The sequence below is a fragment of the Bufo bufo genome, chromosome 2 (genome assembly GCF_905171765.1).
Source record: "Bufo bufo chromosome 2, aBufBuf1.1, whole genome shotgun sequence".
In the NCBI taxonomy this organism is placed as follows: Eukaryota; Metazoa; Chordata; class Amphibia; order Anura; family Bufonidae; genus Bufo; species Bufo bufo.
In genome coordinates, this window is record NC_053390.1 from 429,878,046 (window position 1) to 429,903,836 (window position 25,791).

The 25,791-nt window shown below is 42.4% G+C and overlaps 1 protein-coding gene across 2 annotated transcripts; it reads right to left on the reverse strand.

Annotated features, from left to right (window-relative positions):
- Positions 1-267: 267 nt before the first annotated feature.
- HOPX (HOP homeobox) lies at positions 268-25,791 on the reverse strand. Of its 2 annotated transcripts, none has more exons than XM_040417392.1 (3): positions 25,633-25,791; positions 19,465-19,661; positions 268-536 (listed from the first exon to the last, which is right to left on the reverse strand). In XM_040417392.1, exons 2-3 carry the CDS (start codon positions 19,627-19,629, stop codon positions 459-461), a joined length of 243 nt encoding a protein of 80 aa, XP_040273326.1. In that variant the 5' UTR covers positions 19,630-19,661; positions 25,633-25,791; the 3' UTR covers positions 268-458. The 2 variants fall into 2 exon arrangements, with proteins under 2 accessions (XP_040273326.1, XP_040273327.1); XM_040417393.1 differs by lacking the exon at positions 25,633-25,791 and adding an exon at positions 25,466-25,624.

The window sequence follows — 25,791 nt, forward strand, 5'->3', positions numbered from 1 at the left end:
AACAACCTTCGTGTGGAGTTCCTTCAAAACTGTGTGCAAGTGTTTCTAGAAGAATTGATGCTGGTTTGAAGGAAAATCGTGGTTACACCAATACTGATTTGATTTAGTTTTCTCTTGTTCATTCACTTTGTATTTTGTACAGTGATAAAAATGTAACTATTAACACCTCTATTTTGAAAGCATTCTTACTTTGTGGCACAGTACTGTATATATAAGCAGTACAAAACATAAACTAGTTAAGTTACCAATAAATATTGCTGCCAAATGTTTTATATAGAAGTTTCTTTATTTGTCAAAAATGAAGCAATATTTAAGAATATGCATTTAAAATATATTACATTAGTATATATACATAATATTTAGATAAGTATTATTTATTATATCCGCTTTCAAGATTACTTTATCTTTATATAATGTGGTAGAAAAAATAAAGTGTGTTTATATTAAAGAATTCTCCTTTAGTCCATGACTGAGCCAGACTCTGAAGGTAGACCCTCAGATCTTCTCCATTTAGATAACCGGACTTTGAACCATTTCTAGAGCAAAAAGAAAAAGGAAAGAATGATTAGTTTGTTTAATTGATTATTAATTAAATTAATTATTATATATATTGATATGACATGTCAAACCATCTGCAGCTGCATTACAAGGATTATTCAAACATAATACTTGGTTATTGTTTGAATTTTCGGGCTAACAAAAAATACCGAAATGAGGCAGAATGAATGTATTATTCCATACTGTTATTCTATACATCGTGCACTCATCACAACAAGAAGTACAATCTATATTTAGACAGCTGTACACATGATAATAGGTCAATAATCCCAGAAGCCACATATAAACCCTGCTGTGTGGCTCACCATTATAGCCTTGCGTTATAACCATATGCACTGAAACCTACATTAACAATATTACAGACATATCTTATAACTAGAACAGTGTGGTATAAAACTAGTGTGTTGAATTTCAAAAACTGTGACCCCCCCCCCCCCCCCCGACACATAAGAAGACACCACTATTTTAAATGAGACATGGAAGGTGGAAGACTCTAGTGCAGTGACCTAGTGTAATCACTGCAAATAGTTGATTGATTGCTAAAAGTTAAAAGTTATGATCTAATGTTAAAAGCATTTATCTCTCTGTGCACAATGTATTCCAAACAGTTGTGTATGGACATCAAACAGTTAACACTGGCAATCTTGGTTAGGTTGCCGTGGAGTCTGGCTTGGCCCACCTCCTCTGGTTATTGAGTTAGGAGTCAGAGAAGCTATAGACAAGACCAATGTGTAAGAGCTCCTGTTAAGTAAGCCCAAAGAGAAGCCTAATCTAGGAACACCCATTCCTGAGACTAAAAAGCTACCAAAGAACAATCTAACGGAGAAACTAGCCCTGAGGGAAAGAGAACATCAACAGAAGGTATAAAACTACATTTCAAGGTCTTGCACTGGATTCAGGCAGTAAAGTACTGCTCATTTATGCCATTAAGACTTTACTGCTTGTGGAAAGCTTTAATTGCCTCCGGCACCCACCTCTACACTATAATGGACTGGCCGTCCGGATATAAAATCTGTACCCTGGGAATTGCAGAAAAAGTCAATGATAACAGAATTCCACACCTGAGGTTATTTAGAAAGCTTGTAAACTGAACTTAGAGTGAGACCTAGGGAAGATTACTACCATTATTGCTGCTGCCTATAGACAACTATTGGGAGAATTCTACTGTGTAACACACCACTGAACACTGCTTTTTGTTGCTGTATGAACTACTACTCCCATTAACTACTTAGTAAAGAAGGGATTTATTTTTTGCATTGAAACAGGCCTGGTCATGGACCCTCACTTTACCTGACCCCCTGCCTTGCACCCAGTCAAAAACATCCAAGGGCACCCAAACTAAAACCAGACAGGAGTCCCATAAGGTCAAGGGTGTGCCCCGATGGTAGAAAGGATGCACCTCCATTCATTGCACAGCCCCAGGAAAGCCAGAGGGACGATAACCACCGTAAAATGTGAGAGCTACTACTACTCCTTCCATCTTCCTCTCGAGGTTGCTGCACTATTAAAGTTTTTCCAATGTATATGTCTGACTGTTACAAATTTTGTTCCTAACCTGTACTGTTACTGTTTTTTTCCATCCCACTGCACTGCACTGCTTGTGCACATGCTAGATTCTACTGTGTGGACGAGCTCTCATGCTGTGAAGTTTGCCCCCACTTTCTTGCAGCTGCCCTAACGTCCCATGGTGTCAGGCACAGCGCCCTGAGCAATGACATAACGGCCACGTTTCCTGCTCCCTTCCTTCTTCACTCATGCTGCTGCTCATAGGTGCTGTAGATATACTCATTTGACATAACATGCAGACTAGGGCTCCATGCATAGGGTCTTATGTCCCCAAGTATAGGATTAGGCAGGTAAAATGTAGACTGTCCAATCCAGGATTCTCTGTGGCAGCTTCCATTGACATTTAGTATTAAGATATTCATATGTAATGTAATTGATACTAGATATACAGTACAGACCAAAAGTTTGGACACACCTTCTCATTCAAAGAGTTTTCTTTATTTTCATGACTATGAAAATTGTAGATTCACACTGAAGGCATCAAAACTATGAATTAACATATGTGGAATTATATACATAACAAACAAGTGTGAAACAACTGAAAATATGTCATATTCTAGGTTCTTCAAAGTAGCCACCTTTTTCTTTGATTACTGCTTTGCACACTCTTGGCATTCTCTTGATGAGCTTCAAGAGGTAGACCCCTGAAATGGTTTTCACTTCACAGGTGTGCCCTGTCATGTTTAATAAGTGGGATTTCTTGCCTTATAAATGGGGTTGGGACCATCAGTTGCGTTGAGGAGAAGTCAAGTGGATACACAGCTGATAGTCCTACTGAATAGACTGTTAGAATTTGTATTATGGCAAGAAAAAAGCAGCTAAGTAAAGAAAAACGAGTGGCCATCATTACTTTAAGAAATGAAGGTCAGTCAGTCAGCCGAAAAATTGGGAAAACTTTGAAAGTAAGGGCTATTTGACCATGAAGGAGAGTGATGGGGTGCTGCGCCAGATGACCTGGCCTCCACAGTCACCGGACCTGAACCCAATCGAGATGGTTTGGGGTGAGCTGGACCGCAGAGTGAAGGCAAAAGGGCCAACAAGTGCTAAGTATTTCTGGGAACTCCTTTAAGACTGTTGGAAGACCATTTCAGGGGACTACCTCTTGAAGCTCATCAAGAGAATGCCAAGAGTGTGCAAAGCAGTAATCAAAGCAAAAGGTGGCTACTTTGAAGAACCTAGAATATTACATATTTTCAGTTGTTTCACACTTGTTTGTTATGTATATAATTCCACAATGTGTTAATTTATAGTTTTGATGCCTTCATAGTCATGAAAATAAAGAAAACTCTTTGAATGAGAAGGTGTGTCCAAACTTTTGGTCTGTACTGTATATTGATCACCACCAAACTTGATGTCATTTCCAGCGCCCTTATTAATATGTTGTAATATCAAGTATTGCTGCTTGACGACTAAATAATAATCATAGGGACAATTCTTATATTAGTTAGGTCACACAATGTAACTAAATTTCAAATATAGCCTTAGCAAAACTGGTGTAAAGGAAAACTGGCTTAGTTGCCCAATCAGATTCCACCTTTCATTTTTCACAGCTCCTTTGAAAAATGAAAGGTGAATCTGATTGGTTGCTATGGGCAACTAAGACATTTTTCCTTTACACCAGTTTCGATAAATCTCCCCTATTGTATGAATATGGCCATAGCTGCTAAACAGTTTTAGCCTCACAGACTTTTTTTTTCACTTGGAGCTCATCTAAAGAAGATTTACACCACTATATATAGTAAATCAGTAAAAAGTGATTATAGCTACTGAGTTATTCACTGCAGTCTATCTGTATAGCGCCACCTGCTGTTTGCTCTTTTTCTAATTTCTTTGTCCTGCTCACTGAGATGGAAGCACATGTTCAGTTAAGAAAGAAAGGAAATCCAGCAACTGGAGGCTTCTTTTATTGAAAAATCCATAAAATAGTCCATAAACCAAGCAGTCACATGTTCAGTTCTATCCTTCAACCGCCACCAGCTGTAGCAGACAGGGCACGCCCTCTGAGATAGGGCAAGCCCCCTGAGCTACCGACCTGAAATAAATCTAGCAGAGCAATTGGAGCAAGGAATGGGGAGATCTCTGGATCCATGTGAGGTACAGGGCTGGTTCTAGCTTTGTTAGAAAGAGCTTGTCATGTACCAGACTATATATGATGTTCATTTTTTACATTAATTATGGGATAACTCCTTTAACCACCTCAGCTCCCGTAGCTTAAACCCCCTTAATGACCAGACCACTTTTTACAATTCTGCACTACACTACTTTCACGGTTTATTGCTCGGTCATACAACTTACCACCCAAATGAATTTTACCTCCTTTTCTTCTCACTAATAGAGATTTCATTTGGTGGTATTTCATTGCTGCTGACATTTTTACTTTTTTTGATATTAATCAAAATTGACAGAAATTTTTGCAAAAAAATGACATTTTTCACTTTCTGTTGTAAAATTTTTCAAAGAAAACTACATTTCTATATAAATTTTTCTCTAAATTTATTGTTCTACATGTCTTTGATTAAAAAAAAATGCAATAAGTGTATATTTATTGGTTTGGGTAAAAGTTATAGCGTTTACAAACTATGGTGCAAAAATTTGAATTTACGCACTTTGACTTTCTGAGCAACTGTCATGTTTCCTGAGGTTCTACAATGCCCAGACAGTAGAAACACCCCACAAATGACCCCATTTCGGAAAGTAGACACCCTAAGGTATTCGCTGATGGGCATAGTGAGTTTTTCTTTTTTGTCACAAGTTAGCGGAAAATTATTTTTTTATTTTTTTTCTTACAAAGTCTCATATTCCACTAGCTTGTGACAAAAAATAAAATTTTATATGAACTCACCATACCCCTCACGGAATTCCAAAATGGGGTCACTTGTGGGGTATTTATACTGCCCTGGCATTTTAGGGGCCCTAAAGCGTGAGAAGTAGTTTGGAATCCAAATGCGTAAAAAATGCCCTGTGAAATTCTAAAGCTACTCATTGGAATTTAGGCCCCTTTGCGCACCTAGGCTGCAAAAAAGTTCACACATGTGGTATCGCCGTACTCAGAAGAAGTAGGGCAATGTGTTTTGGGGTGTATTTTTACATATACCCATGCTGGGTGAGATAAATATCTCTGTAAATGACAACTTTTCCCATTTTTTTATACAAAGTTATCATTTTACAGAGATATTTCTCACACACAGTATGGGTATATGTAAAAATACACCCCAAAACACATTGCCCTACTTCTCCTGAGTACGGCGATACCACATGTGTGACACTTTTTTGCAGCCTAGGTGCACAAAGGGGCCCAAATTCCAATGAGTATCTTTAGGATTTCACAGGGCATTTTTTACGCATTTGGATTCCAAACTACTTCTCACGCTTTAGGACCCCTAAAATGCCAGGGCAGTATAAATACCCAACATGTGACCCCATTTTGGAAAGAAGACACCCCAAGGTATTCCGTGAGGGGCATGGCGAGTTCATAGAAGTTTTTTTGTTTTGGCACAAGTTAGCGGAAATTGATTTTTTTTTGTTTTTTCTCACAAAGTCTCCCTTTCCGCTAACTTGTGACAAAAAGTTCAATCTTTCATGGACTCAATATTCCCATCAGCGAATACCTTGGGGTGTCTACTTTCCGAAATGGGGTCATTTGTGGGGTGTGTTTACTGTTCTGGCATTTTGGGCGGGGCTAAATTATGAGCAACCCCGTAAAGCCTAAAGGTACTCGTTGGACTTTCGGCCCCTTTACGCATCTAGGCTGCAAAAAAGTGTCACACATGTGGTATCGCCGTACTCAGGAGAAGTAGGGAAATATGTTTTGGGGTGTTTTTTTTACATATACCCATGCTGGGTGAGAGAAATATCTCTGTAAATTGACAACTTTGTATAAAAATTAAAAAAAAGTTGTCATTTACAGAGATATTTCTCACACACAGCATGGGTATATGTAAAAATACACCCCAAAACACATTGCCCTACTTCTCCTGAGTACGGCGATACCACATGTGTGACACTTTTTTGCAGCCTAGGTGCGCAAAGGGGCCCAAATTCCAATGAGTACTTATAGGATTTCACAGGGCATTTTTTACACATTTGGATTCCAAACTTCTTCTCACGCTTTGGGGCCCCTAAAATACCAGGGCAGTATAGATACCCCACAAGTGACCCCATTTTGGAAAGAAGACACCCCAAGGTATTCCGTGAGGGGCATGGCGAGTTCCTAGAATTTTATTTTTTTGCACAAGTTAGCGGAAAATGATATATATATATTTTTTTCTCTTACAAAGTCTCATATTACACTAACTTGTGACAAAAAATAAAATTTTACATGAACTCGCCATGCCCCTCACGAAATACCTTGGGGTGTCTTCTTTCCAAAATGGGGTCACATGTGCGGTATTTATACTGCCCTGGCTTTTTAGGGGTCCTAAAGCGTGAGAAGAAGTCTGGAATATAAATGTCTAAAAATTTTTACGCATTTGGATTCCGTGAGGGGTATGGTGAGTTCATGTGAGATTTTATTTTTTGTCACAAGTTAGTGGAATATGAGACTTTGTAAGAAAAAAAACAAAAGAAAACAATTTCAGCTAACTTGTGCCAAAAAAAAAAAATCTTCTATGAACTCGCCATGCCCCTCAAAAGTGATCTTTATAGCGCCGCAGCGATTTTACTGTGTTTTTGCAGTGATCAGAAAAAAAAAAATTCTGTCACTGCGGTGGGGCGGACTGAACGCAAGTGTGCGCACAAGATCAGGCCTGATCAGGCGAACACAGCGTTTTTTGTTGAGCCTATAGAACATGTCCTATTCTTGTCCGCAATTGCGGACAAGAAAAGGCATTTTCTATATAGTTCTGGCAATGTGCGGATCCGCAAAAAGCGGAAAGCACATTGCCGGTGTCCGTGTTTTGCGGATCCGCGGATCCGTGGATCCGCAAAACACATACGGACATCTGAATGGAGCCTTACAGGGGGGTGATCAATGACAGGGGGGTGATCAGGGAGTCTATATGGGGTGATCAGGGGTTAATAAGTGACAGGGGGGGGGTGTAGTGTAGTGTGGTGCTTGGTGCTACTTACAGAGCTGCCTGTGTCCTCTGGTGGTCGATCCAAGCAAAAGGGACAAAACAGCGTCTGATATACCTTTCAGGTGGTAAAAAAATCGCATCTACAGCCTGCCAGCGAATGATCGCCGCTGGCAGGCTGTAGATGAACTCGTTTACCTTCCGATCCTGTGAACGCGCGCTCCTGTGTGCGCGCGTTCACAGGAAATCTCGCGTTTCGCGAAAGGACGCGCCGATGCGTCCAGGAGGAATAATTCCTGCGTTAGGCGGTCTGGAGCTGGTTAAGGAAATGATTGAGTAAATATCTCATTAAGAAGGTCCATATACTAACAATGATCCATCATATTCTTTATGTCATCTGTGATGGTAGGGAGATGTAGAGCTAGACACCAATTTCCTAAAAGAGAGGATTCCAATACAAGAACAAGCATCTCAGTGTGATGACAGAGGCCGGGTGATGTCCACCGCTACCCATTAATGTATCAGTTTCTCTCCTTACTGAAAGGAGAGACACAATTGATGCCTTTCTGTACCCACAAGGTCAGCCAGACGAACAAACTGCCGCTGATAGTATAGCTAAACAAAGAACATCTAGGGCCTGCACATTAACCATTTGTGACAATGTGTGATCTGTTTATGTCTTATGTGTACCCTATTGTTCAATGAGCAGGACAAGTGGGTCATATGACAAACCAAGGCAAGTGCATATAGCTATTTTTAAAAGCGATGAATGTTAGTACCACCCGGGTTACTGTGGAAGAGATAAAACAGCAGCCTGCTCTTTAAGCCAGACACATTTTATCTTGTAACATTTTATGAGACAAGATTTATCAAAAGTGGTGCAAAGGAAAACAGGCTTAGTTGCCAATCAGATTCCACCTTTCATTTTCCAAAGGAGCCCTGAAAAATGAAAGGTGGAATCTAAAAGGATCCTATAGGCTAATGAGTCCGTTTTCCTTTTCATCACTTATTTAACAAATCTCCTCCAATGGATATGTAGATATACACAGGGAAATGTACCTAATAATATAAAAAAATAAGATAATGCAACTGAGTGCTAACTAGATGTAATAATCAGTATTAGTATGCAAGTTATGCTACGTGCACACGACTGTTGTTTTTTGTGGCCCGCAAATAGCAGATTCGTGTTCTTGTTTTCTTTACATCCACATCCGTTCCGTTTGTCCGCAAATAGCAGATTCGTGTTCTTGTTTTTTTTACATCCACATCCGTTCCGTTTGTCCGCAAATTTTGTAGGTTGTGTTTCTGTGTGTCTTGAGTTGTTTTTTTTGGCGGTCCGCAAAAAAAACCTGAAGGCTGTAATTCTTATAATTTAATATATACAGGTTTCCCAGCAACCATCCGCAAAAAAAAAACGGATGCGGATGACATACGGATGGCTTCCGTTGGTCATCCGCATTTTTGTGCAGGCCCATTGACTTCAATGGGTCCGCAAAACGTTTATTGCGGACAAGAATAGGACATGCAATACTTTTTTTGCGGATGGGAAACACGGACAGCAGACGCGGTAAAGAAATGGATGAGTCCACCGCATTTTTAACGGATCTATAGAAATGAATGGGAAACCATCCGATCCGCAAAAAAATGGAACGGAGGCCGCAAAAAAAACACTGCCGTGTGCATGTAGCCTTAGGCCTCTTTCATACAACAGTGAATCACTTACATGTGCTGTCTGTACTCTCCATATATCCATTCACTTTAGGCCTCATGCACACGACCATTTCGTTTTTTGCGGTCCGCAAACCGCGGATCCGGAAAAAACAGAAGCGGCCCGTGTGCCTTCCGCAATTTGTGGAATGGAACGTGCAGCCCATTGCAGAAATTCCTATTCTTGTCTGCAAAACGGACAAGAATAGGACATGTTCTATTTTTTTTGCGCGGTGCTGTCCGCATCTTTTGCGGCCCCATTGAAGTATATGGGTCTGCAGCCGAGCCGCAAAAACAGCGGCTTGGATGCAGACCCAAACAACGGCCGTGTGCATGATGCCTTAATGTGTTGACACATCAGTGGTTTTCCACTGAAAAAAACAAGGGACATATACACTACTTTGGTCCATGTTGTAGACCAAACACGCCCATTGAAGTCTATGGGTTCTGTCAGTTGCATATATGGAGTATAAATGACACGAAAGAGGGCAGAAGACAGACATACGACCCTTAAAGGACAGCTGGAAACAAAATGGCCCTGGAAAAAAAAACTAAAATTGAACCTTTCTCATAGGCAGGTCCAAATTGACAGAAGGTGGGGCAACAGAAGTAAGTGTAGTGCAGCACAAAATGCCATCCAGCAGAACTAAATAGCACAATGAAGCACGAAATACTGAGAACGGTGATACATTTGAGTTCAAGAGGGCACCTGTAGATGCTGGCCAGGTGCATTAAAGAGGACCTGTCACCATTCCTGACATGCCTGTTTTAATAGCTTCATCCGTTCCCCATGTAATAACAATTCTGGAGAATCCATTCTTATATCTGTATAATGTACCATTCCTTTATTATTTCTACTAGAAGTTATGAATGAATTGCTAGCAGTCTGCAGTAAGGGTACAGAGGGGTGGTAACAAGTTGGGGGGATGTACCTGAACAGTCTGAAAATGGCAGCACTGATTGGATAGAGTGACACTGTGCAGGCACACACCCCCAACTTGTTACCACCCCTCTGTACCCTTACTAATAGCAATTCATTCATAACTTCTAGTAGAAACAATAAAGGAATGGCACAACATAGAGCCATAAGACTAGATGTTCCAGAACTGTTATTACATGGGAAATGCATGAAACTATTGAAACAGGCATGTCAGGAGAGGGGACAGGTCCTCTTTAATGCTTATAGCATCCAATTGTTATGTACCCAGCCGGTGGCCATAAGGATGGCTCAGGCAGCCCTCCGGGAAAATTCCCTATAAGGTCTATGGCCAGTCCACCCCTGGACAGCGTCGTGAATGAAACACTGATATGGTTGTGTGAAAGAGTCCTTACTAGCTTTAGAGTGGCCAGGTTGCTACGTCATGGAGGTCCTATATGTGACTACATAAATGTTTCATGAATGTCCAACTATAAATCTATTTATCTCTTTAATATATATGGTTGGGATAGATTCAAAGATACCTGTAAAAGGGGGTCATGTCTAGCTATTATGCAGCTGCCATATCTTTTGTGTAAACTTATGGCCTTTTACTGGAAATCAAGGAGCCACCTGTTTTGGGTGAGTACATAATTAGCTAAACTAAATTTACATTTACTCCTTGAAAAGTTTGTGTATTTGAAAAAAGTAGTATTTAAAAAATGTGAGGCTATAATGGGAGCTGTGGTTAGACTCACTCTAGTTCTTTTACCCTGGTTAGGAAACAGATCTTAGGGGTCTTGTTAGGAGGGATCCAGTAGAAGAATGGTGTAAGACTCTCCTCTTTTAAGTCTCCCCGTGTGGGGTACTGAGTCTGTTTATGACACGCATTGTACTTTGGCACGTGTATTACATTGTTATAAACCTACAACAACCACCAATGGTCCCCAATGAAATATGCAAGAATAATATAAAAATCTATATTTTATTAAACATAAAGATACAAAATAAACTGGTGAAGACGAGGGCAAGATGGAATAGCATCACGTTACTGCTACAAAATAGGAAGCAAACCAATTGGACATAGGACTATATAAATAATAATCTCTACCGGGACAATTTAAATATAGTATCACTCAAGTCATGAAATAGAAATGAGAGCCCGGAGAAACTCCTACAAAGATCAAACTGTAGATAAGATATCTGTTAGTGCCATTTGGCATACATAGCAGTGCTGGAGTTTATGCGGGCCCTCAAAAATCAGTAACAATCTTACTGGGTTATGAGGAACCAGTAAAAAATATCATTATGTGGCAATGGTACAAATAAATGTGAACCAATATAGATAGAAAAATTAAAATTATACCCATGGTAAAATATGTTCGGTCCAATTGGTACAGACACCGAAAACCTCGACGCTCGTCAGGTGTATTACATTGTACTGTATTGCTGCTATATAAGTGTAAGTATTAGTGTTGATCGAGCACCGTAGTGCTCGGGGGCTCGGGCCGAACACATCGAGATGTTCGGGTGCTCGACTGAGCACCCGAGTATAATGGAAGTCAATGGGAGAACCCGAGCATTAAACCAGGTACCCCCTGCTCTGAAGAGAGGAGGGTGCCTGGTTCATAGGAAAATGTCAGAAATTTATGGAAACACCACCGAAATGGTTCTGTAACAGCATGGGAAGGATGCCTGGATGCATCTTGGACTCGCAGGTTGCTGCTGGGAACGATAGACTGGCAATAATACGCACAAAACCAAATAAAAAATCGATTTTAGAGGAAAAATTGATAGGAATCATTCTTTCCTGTATATTTACTTGTATATAAAGTGCAAGTGCTGGCAAAAATTACAAGGAAGAGGCACTCCGATACAACCTGTATATCACATAAAGGAGGGCCTCATTCACATTGTGGTGCAATTGTTCATGTAGTGGGACTCCTACACTCATAAAGCATATGCACTAAGTGAAAGGGATGCCAAAAATTACAAGGAACCGGCATTCCAATACACCCTTTATTACATATAAAGGAGGGCATCATACACACCCTTGAAAAATTATGATTGATGGCCTGCTGGTGACCCTCAAAAACATTTGGATCAAGGGCCTGCTGATCTGACCATCTAAAACATTATGGATGAGGGCCTGCTGCTGCTTTGGTGACTGTAGTTAACCTGGGGGCGATCGCACATCCCCGTGACGGCGACGATCCATTCGGATGTCTGGCCTATCAACTTTCGATGTTATTGTCAGCGCAAACAATTGTAACTACGGGTAATGGGGAATCAGTGTTTGATTCAGGAGAGGGAGCCTGAGAAACGGCTACGGCTACCACATCCAAGCAAGGCAGCATGTGCGCAAATTACCTATTTAGTATAATTAGGTGAGGGCCTGCAGTTGAGCTGACCCAGTAAAAGATTTTAGGTGCGGGCCTGCAGGTGAGCTGACCCTGTAAAAGATTTTAGGTGCGGGCTTGCTTGTGAGCTGACCCTGTAAAAAATTATATGCGAGCGCCTGCTGGTGAGCTGACCCTGTAAAACATTATATGCAAGGGCCTTCAGGTGAGCTGACCCTCTAAATAAAAATATGCGAGGGCCTTCAGGTGAGCTGACCCTCTAAAAGATTTGAGGTGCGGGCCTGCAGCTGAGCTGACCCTTTAAAACATTACATATGAGGGCCTTCAGGTGAGCTGAGCCTGTAAAAGCTTTGAGTTGCGGGCCTGCTGGTGAGCTGACCCTGTAAAAGATTTGAAGTGCGGGCCTGCTGGTGAGCTGACCCTGCAAAAAATTTGAGGTGCGGGCCTGCAGCTGAGCTGACCCAGTAAAAGATTTTAGGTGAAGGCCTGCTGGTAAGCTGACCCTCTAAAAAATTATATGTGAGGGCATATATGCAAGGGCATTATATGTGACGAATAAGCATGTTCATATGATGGAAGAGGAGGAGGAGGATAAGAAAAGGAAGATTTAACCATATACCATTGTTTGTGGTGGAAGGGGCGCATGGGAATACAGTGTATTCAGTACACTATAAACAACACATTTAAAGTGCCTTTATGTTCAGCCGCTTTCCTCTGGTGGAGTCGAGAAGTCATGGTCATTCCAGGCCTTGTTCATTTTTATAAGAGTCAACCTGCCAGCATTTTCAGTTGACAGGCGGATACGATTATCTGTTATAATGCCTCCAGCAGCACTAAATACCCGCAGGCCAGCACCTCCAAAGCATAGAGCGCCAGTTCGTGCCACGTGTCCAGCTTGGACACCCAGTAGATGTAAGGCACTGAGGGATCATTGAGGACGCTGACACGGTCTGCTATGTACTCCTTCACCATCTTCCAAACTTTCTCTTTCCTTGTGACAGTAGGCCGCGCATCAGGGGTGCTGGTGGGGTGTCATGAAACTGTCCCAGGCTTTGGAGAGTGTTGCCCTGCCTCTGTTGGAACTGCTGTGTGTTCCCCTTGTCTCCCCTCCTCGGTTGGCCAAGGAACTACGGACTCTGCCGCCAGCTTTGTCAGATGGAAATTTTTGGAGCAATTTTTCAACAAGAATCTTCTGGTATTGCACCGTTTTGCTCATCCTCTCTACCAGAGGAATAAGAGGTAAGAATTTCTCTTTGTAGCAAGGGTCGAAAAGGGTGAACAACCAGTAATCCGTGTTGTCTAAAATGTGTATAACGCGCGGGTCGCGGGAAAGGCAGCCTAACATGAAGTCAGCCATGTGTGCCAGAGTACCAACAGACAAGACTTCGCTGTCGTCATCAGGAGGATCACTCTCAATCTCCTCATCCTCTTCCTCCTCTTCTGCCCACCCACGCTGAACAGATAGAATTAAACTTCCATGGGTACTACCCTCCGTAGCGGAGGCAACCGTCTCCTGCTCCTCCTCCTCTTCATCGTCCAATTGGCGCTGAGAAGACGAACTGAGGGTGGTCTGGCTATCACCCATTGTAATGTCTTTCCCTATTTCCACCTCTTCCACATGCAAAGCGTCGTCCTTAATTGTGAGCAGCGAGCTTTTGAGTAGACACAGAAGTGGGATGGTTACGCTGATAATAGCGTTATCGCCGCTCACCATCTGTGTTGATTCCTTAAAGTTTCTTAAAACCTCACAGAGGTCAGACATCCATGCCCACTCCTCGCTTGTGAATAGAGGAAGCGGACTGGAAAAATGACGACCATGTTGCAGCTGGTATTCCACTACTGCCCTCTGCTGCTCACAAAGCCTGGCCAACATGTGGAACGTGGAGTTCTAGCGCGTGCTCACATTGCACAACAGCCGGTGTGCTGGCAATTTCAAGAGCTGCTGAAGCGTTGACAGACCGGCTGAAGCTGTTGACTTGTTGAAATGTGCACACACGTGGCGCACCTTCACTAGTAGCTCAGGCAAATTGGGGTAGGTTTTGAGAAACCGCTGAACCACAAGGTTGAAGACGTTGGCAAGCATGGGATGTGTCTAAGCTTGCTGAGCTCCAAAGCCGCCACCAAGTTACGGCCATTATCAGACACAACCATGCCTGGTTCTATGTTGAGTGGCGAGAGCCACAGCTCAGCCTGGTCTCTTATCCCCTGCCACAGCTCTCCGGCGGTATGCTGTTTGTCCCCTAAGCATATCAGCTTCAGCGCGGCCTGTTGCCACTTCCCCACTGCAGTGCTACACTGCTTCCAGCTACCGACTGATGACTGACTGGTGCTGCACGTGGATAATTCGGAGGTGGAAGTGGAGGAGGAGAAGGAGAAGTAGTGCTTAAAGCCACTAATGTAGGTGCTGGCGGAAACCCTGATCGATGTAGGGCCCGCAGTCCTTGGCGTCAGTAGCACCTGTGCCATCCCAGGGTACGACTCGCTCCCAGCCTCCACAACATTCACCCAGTGTGCCGTCAGGGAAATGTAGCATCCCTGGCTGAATGCTCTTGTCCATATGTCCGTGGAAATGGACCTTCCCAGTAACTGCGTTGGTCAGGGTACTTGTGATGTTACGGGACACATGTTGGGGTAAGGCGGGCACGGCACACCTTTAAAATAGTGCCTGCTAGGGACTGCGTAACACTGGATGGCCGCCGACATCAGGCTGCGGAAGCCCTCAGTGTCTACTAGCCTAAATGGCAACATTTCCAGGGCCAGTAATTTGGAAAGCTGCGCATTTAGTGCTATGGCCTGTGGGTGGGTGGCTGGGTATTTTCGCTTGCGTTCAAAGGTCTGGGGTAGGGACATTTGGACGCTGCACTGGGACACGGAAGTGGATGTGGTCGCTGATGGTTCTTGCGAAGGTGCAGGGCGGGAGGCATTCGGGCATGCGCCTTTGACAGGGGATTGGCCAGCATGTAACATAGGGGAAGAGGAGGCAGTGGTGTGACCTGCAGACACAGATTTTGGAACCAGCCGTTCGTCCCACTTATTACGGTGCTTGGATGCCATGTGGCAGATCATGCTGGTGGTGGTGAGGTTGCTAGTGTTCACGCCCCGGCTCATTTTTGTATGGAACAGGTTGCAAACTACTATTCTTTTGTCATTCGCACTTTCTTCAAAAAAGCGCCAGACTGTAGAACATCTACCCCTTGGCAAGAGAGATTTCCGCAAGGGGGTGCTCTAACAGTTGTGGGCCTGTTTGGTGTGGCCCGCCTTCTCCCTTTTGCCATCCCACTGCCTCTTCCAGCCTGTTGCAGTGCTGCAGATCCTTCCCCCTCTTAACTGTTGTCCTCGCTCGGCTTGCCACCTTCCCAGGTTGGGTCAGTGACCTCATCGTCCACCACCTCCTCTTCCACTTCCTCACTCTGATCATCCTCCTGATTTGTTGACCTAACAACAACCTCAGTGATTGCCAACTGCATCTCATACTCTTCATCAACCTATTGAGACAGTAATTGCGGTTGACTCATTGGCAACTGTGTCTCATCATCACCCACCTCATTAAACTCTAATTGCCGTTCACCACCATCATGTTCTTGTGACTGTGGATGCTCAAGAGGTTGGGAATCAGGGCACAAGATCTCATGTCCCGATTCAAGCGTGCTTGGCGAGAGGGCCAAATCAAGTAATGGCGCTGAAAAGAGCTCCTCGGAATATCCGAGTGTGGGATCACTTGTTTGGCCACACTGTAAATGGTGGGAGGAAGGAGGATCAGGGTGAGGATTGTGTGGACCAGACTCCTGGCTACTGAGACTGGACTTGGTGGAAGACAGGGTTGTGCTTAACCGACTGGAAGCATTATCTGCTGAAATCCAACCGACCACCTGCTCGCACTGGGCTGACTTCAAGAGTGGTGTCCTGGGACACCCTGCAAACTGGGACATGAAGCTAGGTATCTTAGATGATTGTTTTTCTTGTGCTCTGGCAGCAGGCACAGTTTCTCCGCGCCCAGGGCCACGGCCTCTGTGTGCACCATCAGCATCACGACCACTTCCCCGTCCCCTACTGCTCTTCTTCTTCATTTTAAATGTGATATATTCTTGAAAGTATGTCACACGTACAGTAGCGTAGGATTTAGAAGTGTATGTGCAAAAAAATTTACAAAAATATTTGTGATGAGGAAACGTTATACAGGACAGGTACCACAGATAATGTCACAGTTCGTAGTGTCTACAGAAAAACTGCACTGTATGTCACTGATATTTTAGGAATGCGCACACTTTAAACAGGAGATGTTGCGCAGATAATTTAACAATCCACAGCGGACACCGTCTATAGAAAAAAGTACACTGGATGTTACTAATATTTTAGGGATGCGCACACTTTAACAGAAGATGTGGCGCGGATAATTTAACTGTCCGCAGGGGACACCGTCTACGGAAAAACTGCACTGGATGTCACTGATATTTTAGGGATGCGCACACTTTAAACAGGAGATGTGGCGCGGATAATTTAACAGTCCGCAGCGGACACCGTCTACGGAAAAACTGCACTGGATGTCACTGATATTTTAGGGATGCGCACACTTTAGACAGGAGATGTGGCGCGGATAATTTAACAGTCCGCAGCGGACACTGTCTACAGAAAAACTGCACTGGATGTCACTGATATTTTAGGGATGCGCACACTTTAGACAGGAGATGTGGCGCGGATAATTTAACTGTCCGCAGGGAACACCGTCTATGGAAAAACTGCACTGGATGTCACTGATATTTTAGGGATGCGCACACTATAAACAGGACATGTGGCGCGGATAATTTAACTGTCCACAGCGGACACATTCTACAGAAAAACTGCACTGGATGTCATTGATATTTTATGGATGCACACACTTTAAACAGGAGATGTGGCGTGAATAATTTAACAGTCCCCAGCGGACACCGTCTACGGAAAAAGTACACTGGATGTCACTGATATTTTAGGGATGCGCACAATTTACACAGGAGATGTGGCGCGCATAATGTAACTGTACCCAGCGACCTATTACACTGTATTTAGCGCAGTATGCGCTAAAAATGTATATTGCTGCTGTCACACACAATAGTCTTTAAAAGGATTTTTGGGTCTCTGAAAAGTTTTTTGCATAAAAATCTTTCTATTACACTCCCTACACTATCTTTCCCTTCCTATGCACAGCCCTTGCTAACACTGAGCAATTTAGTGCAGGTTGCGCTACAAAAATATATTGCTGCTGTCACACACAATATTCCTTACAAGGACTTTTGGGTCTCTGAAAAGTTTTTGTACACTTATAATATTCAATTACACTCTCTACACTCTCTGTCCCTTCCTATCCTCAGCTCTCCCTGACTTAGAATAAGCCGAACATGCATCATCGGGTGCTATATAGCACCCGATGACGTGTTCTGGCCAGCCAATCACTGTAATGCCAGTATCCAACATGGCTACTGGCATTACAGTGAGGGCAGTACTTACCTGCATGTTTATTGGCTGCTTAGCAGCCACGAAACGTGCGGTGAGGAGACTTGAGCATTGCGCTCGAGCACATGCGGTACTCGGCTGAGTACCGCCATGTGCCGAGCATAGAGATGCTCGAGCTGAACTGGTATTCGGCCGAGCATGCTCGCTCAACACTAGTAAGTATATAAGCTTTTAAGGAGACAGTAAACTTCTACATGTCAGATGGTGAAAACAAGTCAGTCCTTCATTTAAAAGAAACTATTAGAAGAGTCATTCTAAGGCTTAATGTCAAGTTGGGGTGAAGTTTACATTTACCACCTCTTTTGTAAAGCTACAAAACACATATTCAGTAAACATCAGAATTATTAGATATTTTTTTAAATCAAGTCCCCAATGTTTTACCTGAATGAATATCCATTAGTTAGAGCCAACGTTTTAGCAGAATACACATAGATAATGAACATTATTCTTTGGCATGATAGTTGTTGGACTATGTGTATTCATTATTTCTTTCCATGCTTATCCCTGCAATTCAAGTGCTGTCACCCAACTCCTCAATTGACTTCGTTCGTCACCCAAACTGTGCTCTCTTCTCCTACCCCCTAGCCAACCACTTACTCCACTTGTATCACCATCGGTGATAAATCTGTGATCACTAGAGGCCCCACTGATGGGACCCCCCAAACACACACACACCGTGCACTAGAACAGAGTCCCAAGTTCCCTGTTGCTCCTCACCACATGAGTCTCAGTGGAGTAGCAGTCGAGCATTCACTCTGCCACTATATTTAACATCTATGGGACTGAAGGAAATAGCTGAGCTCATTGCATCACATGTCATTGGTGTTTTGCTCTTCTTATACCATGGTAGACTCTTGGATCTTGGCACCGGGGATTTGCACAAGGCAGACCATAATGCAATCTGGCATTTATTATCCACTGCACAAGAACGATATAGCAGTTGTGGTCTTTCATAACCTCCAACTGTCATAATAATCATGACATGAGCAACACACAGCCAATTTTCATTAGGAATGATGATATCTTCAGTTGCCTAGTGCTATCCGTTATATATTGTTCTACTGTGCATGTGAATAAATACTTTAAAATTACATGTAATAGAGTTATCCCATAAACAACATTGATCACCTATCCACAACATAGGTGTAAATGTAGAATTACTGGTGGTCCATCTGCTGGAACTCCAGCAATCCTGAGAATGAGGGTCCCCAGTTGAATGGAGCAGTAGTGCAAACATTGGTCCACAGATCCATTTACTTCTATGGGACTGATGGAGTGCTGTCTAAGTAAAGCTCTGTTCTGCAGCACACGTACAATTATCAGTTATCCTTTGGATAGGTGATAAAAACTTTCATGGGACAAGCCCTTTAAAGCTACCCTCTAGTTCAAGAAAAAAATAAATCACATGAACTGAAGAACGAAACAACACTTAGATGATGCCCTCCATTTCATCTTTTTAGTCACAGATTCACTAATTCTTGGGCTTATCTGCTATTCAAGATGGCCGCACCACTTCTCAGACTAATACACACTGTTCATTGTTAGCCCAAAACACTTTCTACTTGTCCAGCCATGCTCTTTGAATGGCCATGACTGGTCAAGTGAGCAGTGCTGGCCAATCCAAGGGCAGCAGGAAGTGTCTTGGGCTACCAAACGCAAAGCATGCATCACGCAGTCTGAGAAGTGGTGCAGCCATCATGGATGGCAGAAGGGGAGCCTGAGAATTAGAGGATCTGTAACTAAAAGATGAAAAAGCGGACACTAGGTGAGTGTTCTGTTTATTCCCCAGTTAAGGTGAAATTTTTTCTAGAACAGGAGGGTTGCTTTAAGGTGCCTGCATTAGTAACGCCTTATATACCTTTGTCTCCTGCTCTGTCAGTCCGGCTTCAGCGGCTATCAGCATCAAGGTTGTATGTTCTGGGTGCTTGCACACTTTATTGAAATTATATTCAAGTATCTCAATCTGCTCCTTGCTCAGGCCGTTGTCTTGATTTTCACAGGTTTCTTTTTGATGGGTGCTCATCTTTAGTAGTAATGTTCATGTACCGGTCAGGACTATAATTACAAAAAAATATATTTACATAATATATCTTATTGGTCTATAATTCTATAGTGTCGAAATTGAAGCATCTTTGGTGGAATTTTTTTTTAGTAATGCCTGCTACCAGAAATCTTGAAGTCACAGTCTCTCTAATACTTAAGCTATGTGATCTTGATAATAAGGACAAGAAACAATATTGGGTTGTCAGAAACACAGACATGTCCCATTACGTCTTGTCTTGGAACTACATATGTATGTAAAGTATCTATGCAGCAAGCATGACCAATTTATATATATATATATATATATATATATATATATATATATATAGTGGTAATGTGTACTGTATAACCATGGAGGGTGTGTATATCCCACCCAGATACTTCAGCTGCGTGAGGTAAATGAAGTCCAGAAATGGTGTTGATTTTATTTGGACTGAGAGGTAGGTTTGGCAGTGGGACCTTTCAGTCCACACACCCTTCCACTGCACATATTCCCTTTAACCTGAGGTGATTGCAGGTGAGGTGGTCGGTAATATTCAATGAGGGATGAAACTACCCTCTGTGTATGAGTCAGGGGAGAATTTGAAAAGGAAGCCTGCAGAGGCTCTATGTAGTCCCAGCCAGGAGGGCTGGGGGGCCACGAGGCTGAGTGAAGCCGGATTTCTCCCCTGGTGTGGGACTTAAGCCTGGTGAAGATTACCTGCTGAGTGTCGGAGCCGGATACCCCGTGTGTGTACGGCGCTTTAGAGGTGAGATAGGGAGACCTATGTATTAGGTTTGTGTTTATTTTGCTGTGTTTGTGTTTTGGGGTGCTGGAACCTCACCTCACCCGGTGTTAAAGATAATACAACCGGATCTGTTCATAACGGATGCAGACGGATGTATTATCAGTAACGGAAGCGTTTTTGCTGATCCATGATGGATCCAACAAAAATGCAAGTGTAAAAGTAGCCTTATGCTATGTGCTCTCTATATACGTAGCTGAATGGGTGAAATAGCCACCGGTATTGCTTTTGACATAACTTGAAATATTATTAAATGGGTTTTACAGGAGTAGAATGTTGATCCATACATCCTCTTAATGCTGATCACATGCATGTAAATGATTATGCATTAGAGGGTTAAACAATCCCTTTTTATTAAAATAGTCTTTTGGAAATAAACTGCAGGGTGTCTTACTGCTGGAACCACCAGCAATCGGATTTAAACTCCAGGGCCATTTCCTTGCAGCGCCTCCTTCTGGAAAGCATTTCTTAGTTCACTTGGAACCAGTGGACTGTCTGTGTAATGAATGGACACTCTCGGTCTTCCAAAGCGAAAAAGGCTTTTTGTAACCAGTGTCTGCCTTTAGGGGAATGGAGGACCTGTTGTGTTAACTTAAAATACTGTTACAGGGTATTTTAAAAGAGGACTTTTAAACCGGACAACCCATTTAATCCAAGATTACTGCACCCTTTCCCCTACTACTTATTAACCAAGTTATTTCTAAAAATAAATTGAGCTTAGTAACAGCTGTCTATATAATTATGTGTGTCATATAGAAAACAGATTATGTAATTGTGTCTCTTGCAGGTGAATGCACTGCTTCATCCCAGTGGACTTTAATTTGAAGTGTCCCATGTTCTGTGCATTTTCCCAGACTGACAGACGGTGAGTTTTAGAGCAATCACAAGGAATGGCTTGTTAAAAATACTTTCCATGTACACCCAAGTGTTGTAGGGCTAATTGTATGTCCAATATTTGTAGGGTAGTATTACGTATTCTGTCATTATAGCAAAAACTTCACTTTGGAGACGGTTACATTGTTGTATTAGAGAATTAGATTGCCCATTATGTATTATAATGATTAGAGAAGTGATAAAAACCCTGAAGGGCTGTGGATGCCTAAATCCCCTTTAGAGATTTCAGCAGGAGTTAGGGTATATTCACACATAGCAGATCTGACGCAGAAATTTCTGTGACTGTTCCATTCATCTGTTTTTTTATTTATTTTTTGTTTCTATGGTAAAATCTCTAGTTTTTGACTATAGTTTTCATGCTTAGGAAACATGTCCCACTGTAGCCACCAAGTGTAGGTGTTCACTATAGTAGCCCCCACCCCTTCCCAGCTTAACCATTTGCCAGCTGTATGTGAAACTTACAGGGAACCTATCAGCAGTATTTTACCCACCTAAAGCATCACCATCACCTAATGTGTTCCTGTATGTATAATCAGTACCAGGAATGAAATGAACTTTCATCATTGCATGAGCTGTAGGCAATTTAGCTCATTGAAGCCATGGAAGAGGAAGCGCTTGGCGGAATAGTTATGGAGGCCAGTGCTTTAAAATGCCCATTCTGGCTTGATTGACATCCCTGAGGCAGGGGTGCATTATTATAAGCTGTTCACTATCCTGTGCATGCAGTGTTTATTTCCAGGTTTTGGCCATGCACAATGAGACAGCTCACTAGTACATCCATTGGCTTCACTAGTACACCCTCCAGGGCCTATTTCGAGTGAGGGTAACTAATATTTCTCAGTTAAAATAATTTAGGGCAAGTTCACTCTTCAGTTACAGTATATGGTCAGTTATTTCCATTAGTTATTGTGAGCCAAACATAGGTACAGGTCAAAAACACAGAACAGGTGAAGATCCTTATGTTACACCTGGTCTCTGAAGGCTTCACCACGGGTTTTGGTTCACAATAAATGATGGAAATTACTGATCAAATAACTGAAGTGTGAACTTGGCCTTAGTTGTATATTGTACTTATTTGAGATGTTTACTTTTATTATTAGACTTGAAATAGGAACATCCTTCTATGTTTTATGTATGATGCCCAACGCAGAACAAAGCATAAATCTGTCAGGTTTAGTAAGGCGGCTCCGGTTACCAGTACTTGAGCATGGTATGAGTCATAAACCATATTTAGTCTTATGCTTAATGCACAAAGCAAGCAATCATTACCACCCTTGTGTTCTTGATGAAACCTGTCTTTACATGTTGCATTATGGAGAGTACATTGATGATCATTTTGGTTGGGCGGAGTGTTAAGAATTGCCTCCAATAAATGTGGCTGCCATGTAAATGCTTTCTAACCCTTACTAAATCTTTTCTGATTGTAAATGACCATTCACCACACTACTACTACCTTGCTTAGCACTGCAATCTACTAAGCACTCTTTCACACTTGTGTATTATGTTGCTCTGTTAATTCCATATATATTTTTTTATATTGTCAATACATTTAAAGGGAGTCTCTCACCAGATAATTCATGGTTAAACCAGGTACAATGCCTTGTGGGGCTAGCTTAACTGAATGCAATGATACATTTCACTTAGGGATCTGTTGCTTCATTCTGGAGAAAAAGTACTTTTAATCCATATGCAAATGAGCAGTTAAAGAAGAGCCCTAGTCACTGTGCACCGTTTCCCCTTCTGCTTCCTTTACCAGCCCCTCTTTCTTGATAGACAGGGCCAGGTTCCTGCATAGCCATCTCACATTGACCTGTCCATCAAGAATGGGAGGGAGGGGCTGACATAGAAGGAAGTAGGAGGAGCAAGGGTGCACAGACTGGCTCATTTGCATATGGATTAAAAGTACTTTTTCTCCAGAATGAAGCAACAGATCACTAAGTGAAATGTATCATTACAGTCAGCTCAGTTAGGGTCCATTCACACGTCCGCAATTCTGTTCCGCATTTTGCGGAATGGAATTGCGGACCCATTCATTTCTATGGGGCCGCACGATGTGCTGCCCAGATCCGGAATTGCGGATCCGCACTTCCGGGTCCGCAATTCCGTTCCTGAAAAAAATAGAACATGTCCTATTCTTGTCCGCAATTGCGGAGACAAGATTAGGCATTTTCTATTAAGTGCCGGCGATGTGCGGTCTGCAAAATGCAGAACGCACATCGCCGATGTCTGTGTTTTGTGGATCCACAAAACACACACGGATGTGTGAATGGACCCTTAGTCCTACAAGGCAATGTGCCTGGTTTCACCGTGTATTTCCCGGGGTCTGACTCCCTTTAATTAGTTCTATTCACATTTCTATAATTATTTATTACATGTATGTTTTTTTTTTATGCACATGCCATTTTTTCAATGTGCACAATAGTCCAATTAATCTGCATGGGTAACAGTTTTAGCCCAGAGAAGTCATGGGGTTGGACCTGGAATTTACATAGTTTGCAGCATATTTGTTTCATTTTGTATCACCCATATTTCTGCAACATTACAAAAACATAAAAAAGTACATCCTTTAACAATAAAAAAGAAACAACTATGGATAAATAAGGACAACTCAGAACATAATACAGAACAAAAATGGATACCATACGAAACCAAAAGTAGAACAAACTGTGAAGAATACAAACAACATTATACAAATTGCAAATCCATCTTTCATCTTTGATTTAATTTTCATGCACAAGTGTGAATAAACCCTAATGAGAAGTGCAATGTGTTCCTTGTCAATACAGATTTTTGGGCATTTATGTGGGCATAAAAACCATCATTTGTCTGCAGAGAGTATGCAGACTGTATGAGGATGAAGAATCGTATTAGCGATCGTTCATCACCATAGAGTGAGATCATTTCTACATTTAAATGTACTAAGTGAGTGCCTATTGAGATGCTGCATTGTTGAACAGCACTTGTTTACAGGCAGGATATCTGCCCATGTGAACAGACCTCTACCTATACACTAGGGCCAAGTTCATAGAAAGCCCACTAAACTATCCAGTATGTTTTAAAAATGTGAGAGGAAACCCATGCAGACACATGCTTGGTGAGTTCCAAACCCAGCACCCCTGTACTGAAAGGCAAAAGTGCTCACTACTGAGCTACTGTGCTGCCTATAGTAACAGTGGGCATCATGTGGGCAGCATAGTGTCTTAGTGATTAGCACCTTGTAGTCCTGGGTTTGAATCTGACCAAGGGCAACATGTGCCATGGAGTTTGTATTTTCTCCCCAGACCAAAAACCATACTAATAGGCAGGGACAGACGGATCCTACAGGGAAATTTCCCAGGGGGCCAACGGTCAGGTACATAGCAATCTGATGCTTTCAGCATTAATTACTGCTAGGAGCATCTGGTAGAAGTAGAAGTACCCTCCTGCATTCAACCGCCTATTTATATTGGCTCTGCTTTCTGTCAATTTGGACCCACCTACAATATGGGGCCACTTTTTTTTTTTTTTTTTCAGGGCCACTTTACATTCCCAGTCCGTCCTTGATAATAGGTTCATTTAGAATTGAGCTTGTGATCCCTTGATGGGGACAAGGACCCTGTGGACTGCATAATAAGGTTGTGTCCCTTTGTTAAATGATCACTGTGTAGCATCTACTTCAATCACTTATCTGCAGTCAAAAGACACAAAGAAGAACTCTAAACCCCATGGTCTCTTTAGATCAACAGAACAAGAAAGCAACTGTAATCATGACAAGACATCAATTTAACAAATCAATCCTACTAAATACATACAAAAATCTGAATGCCAAATATATCAAATGAGTCTATTATTATTATTATTATGAATACACTGAACTGTACTGTTCCCATAACTGCGAAAAATGCAAAAATAAAGTCAAATTCCTAAGAGATTACAGAAATGTTCATTTGAAAAAGTAACGTGAGAAACAATGTCAAACGTTTATGTGTCTAATAGAAAAGAATGGATTTAGGGATCGGATCACTGTGCTGCAGAGACTGAAGGAGAATTTCATCTGACACTCTTTCATGTGGTCTACTGCCAAATCCCGCCACACTCCCCAGTCTTTTCTGCTTGAGCCTACGACTTGCCTTACATGCAGAAGAAGCATCTACTTACATATTGAGAGAATATGTTGCTTGGCAAAGCTCTCTCAGCCAGCACGTCTTGAGTTCATAAAGAGCAGCGGCGTACTGAGAGGCTTTTTAGCTGTCTCGCTGGCTTGTGAGATGACGCCTACTTGTTTGTCGCACATTGTTGTGTAAAAAGTGAGCAAACACAGGTACCTGAAAAACCTGCCGTACAGGCCCAGCCAAGAGGGATGCTGACAATTCCTGAGATCACTTGTCAGCTGGGCGATCAAACACTGCTGCTTCCACTGGCCGACGCTGCCTCGGTTTTCCATATGCTGCTCAATGGGTGTTTCATATTTCACATGCAGCACA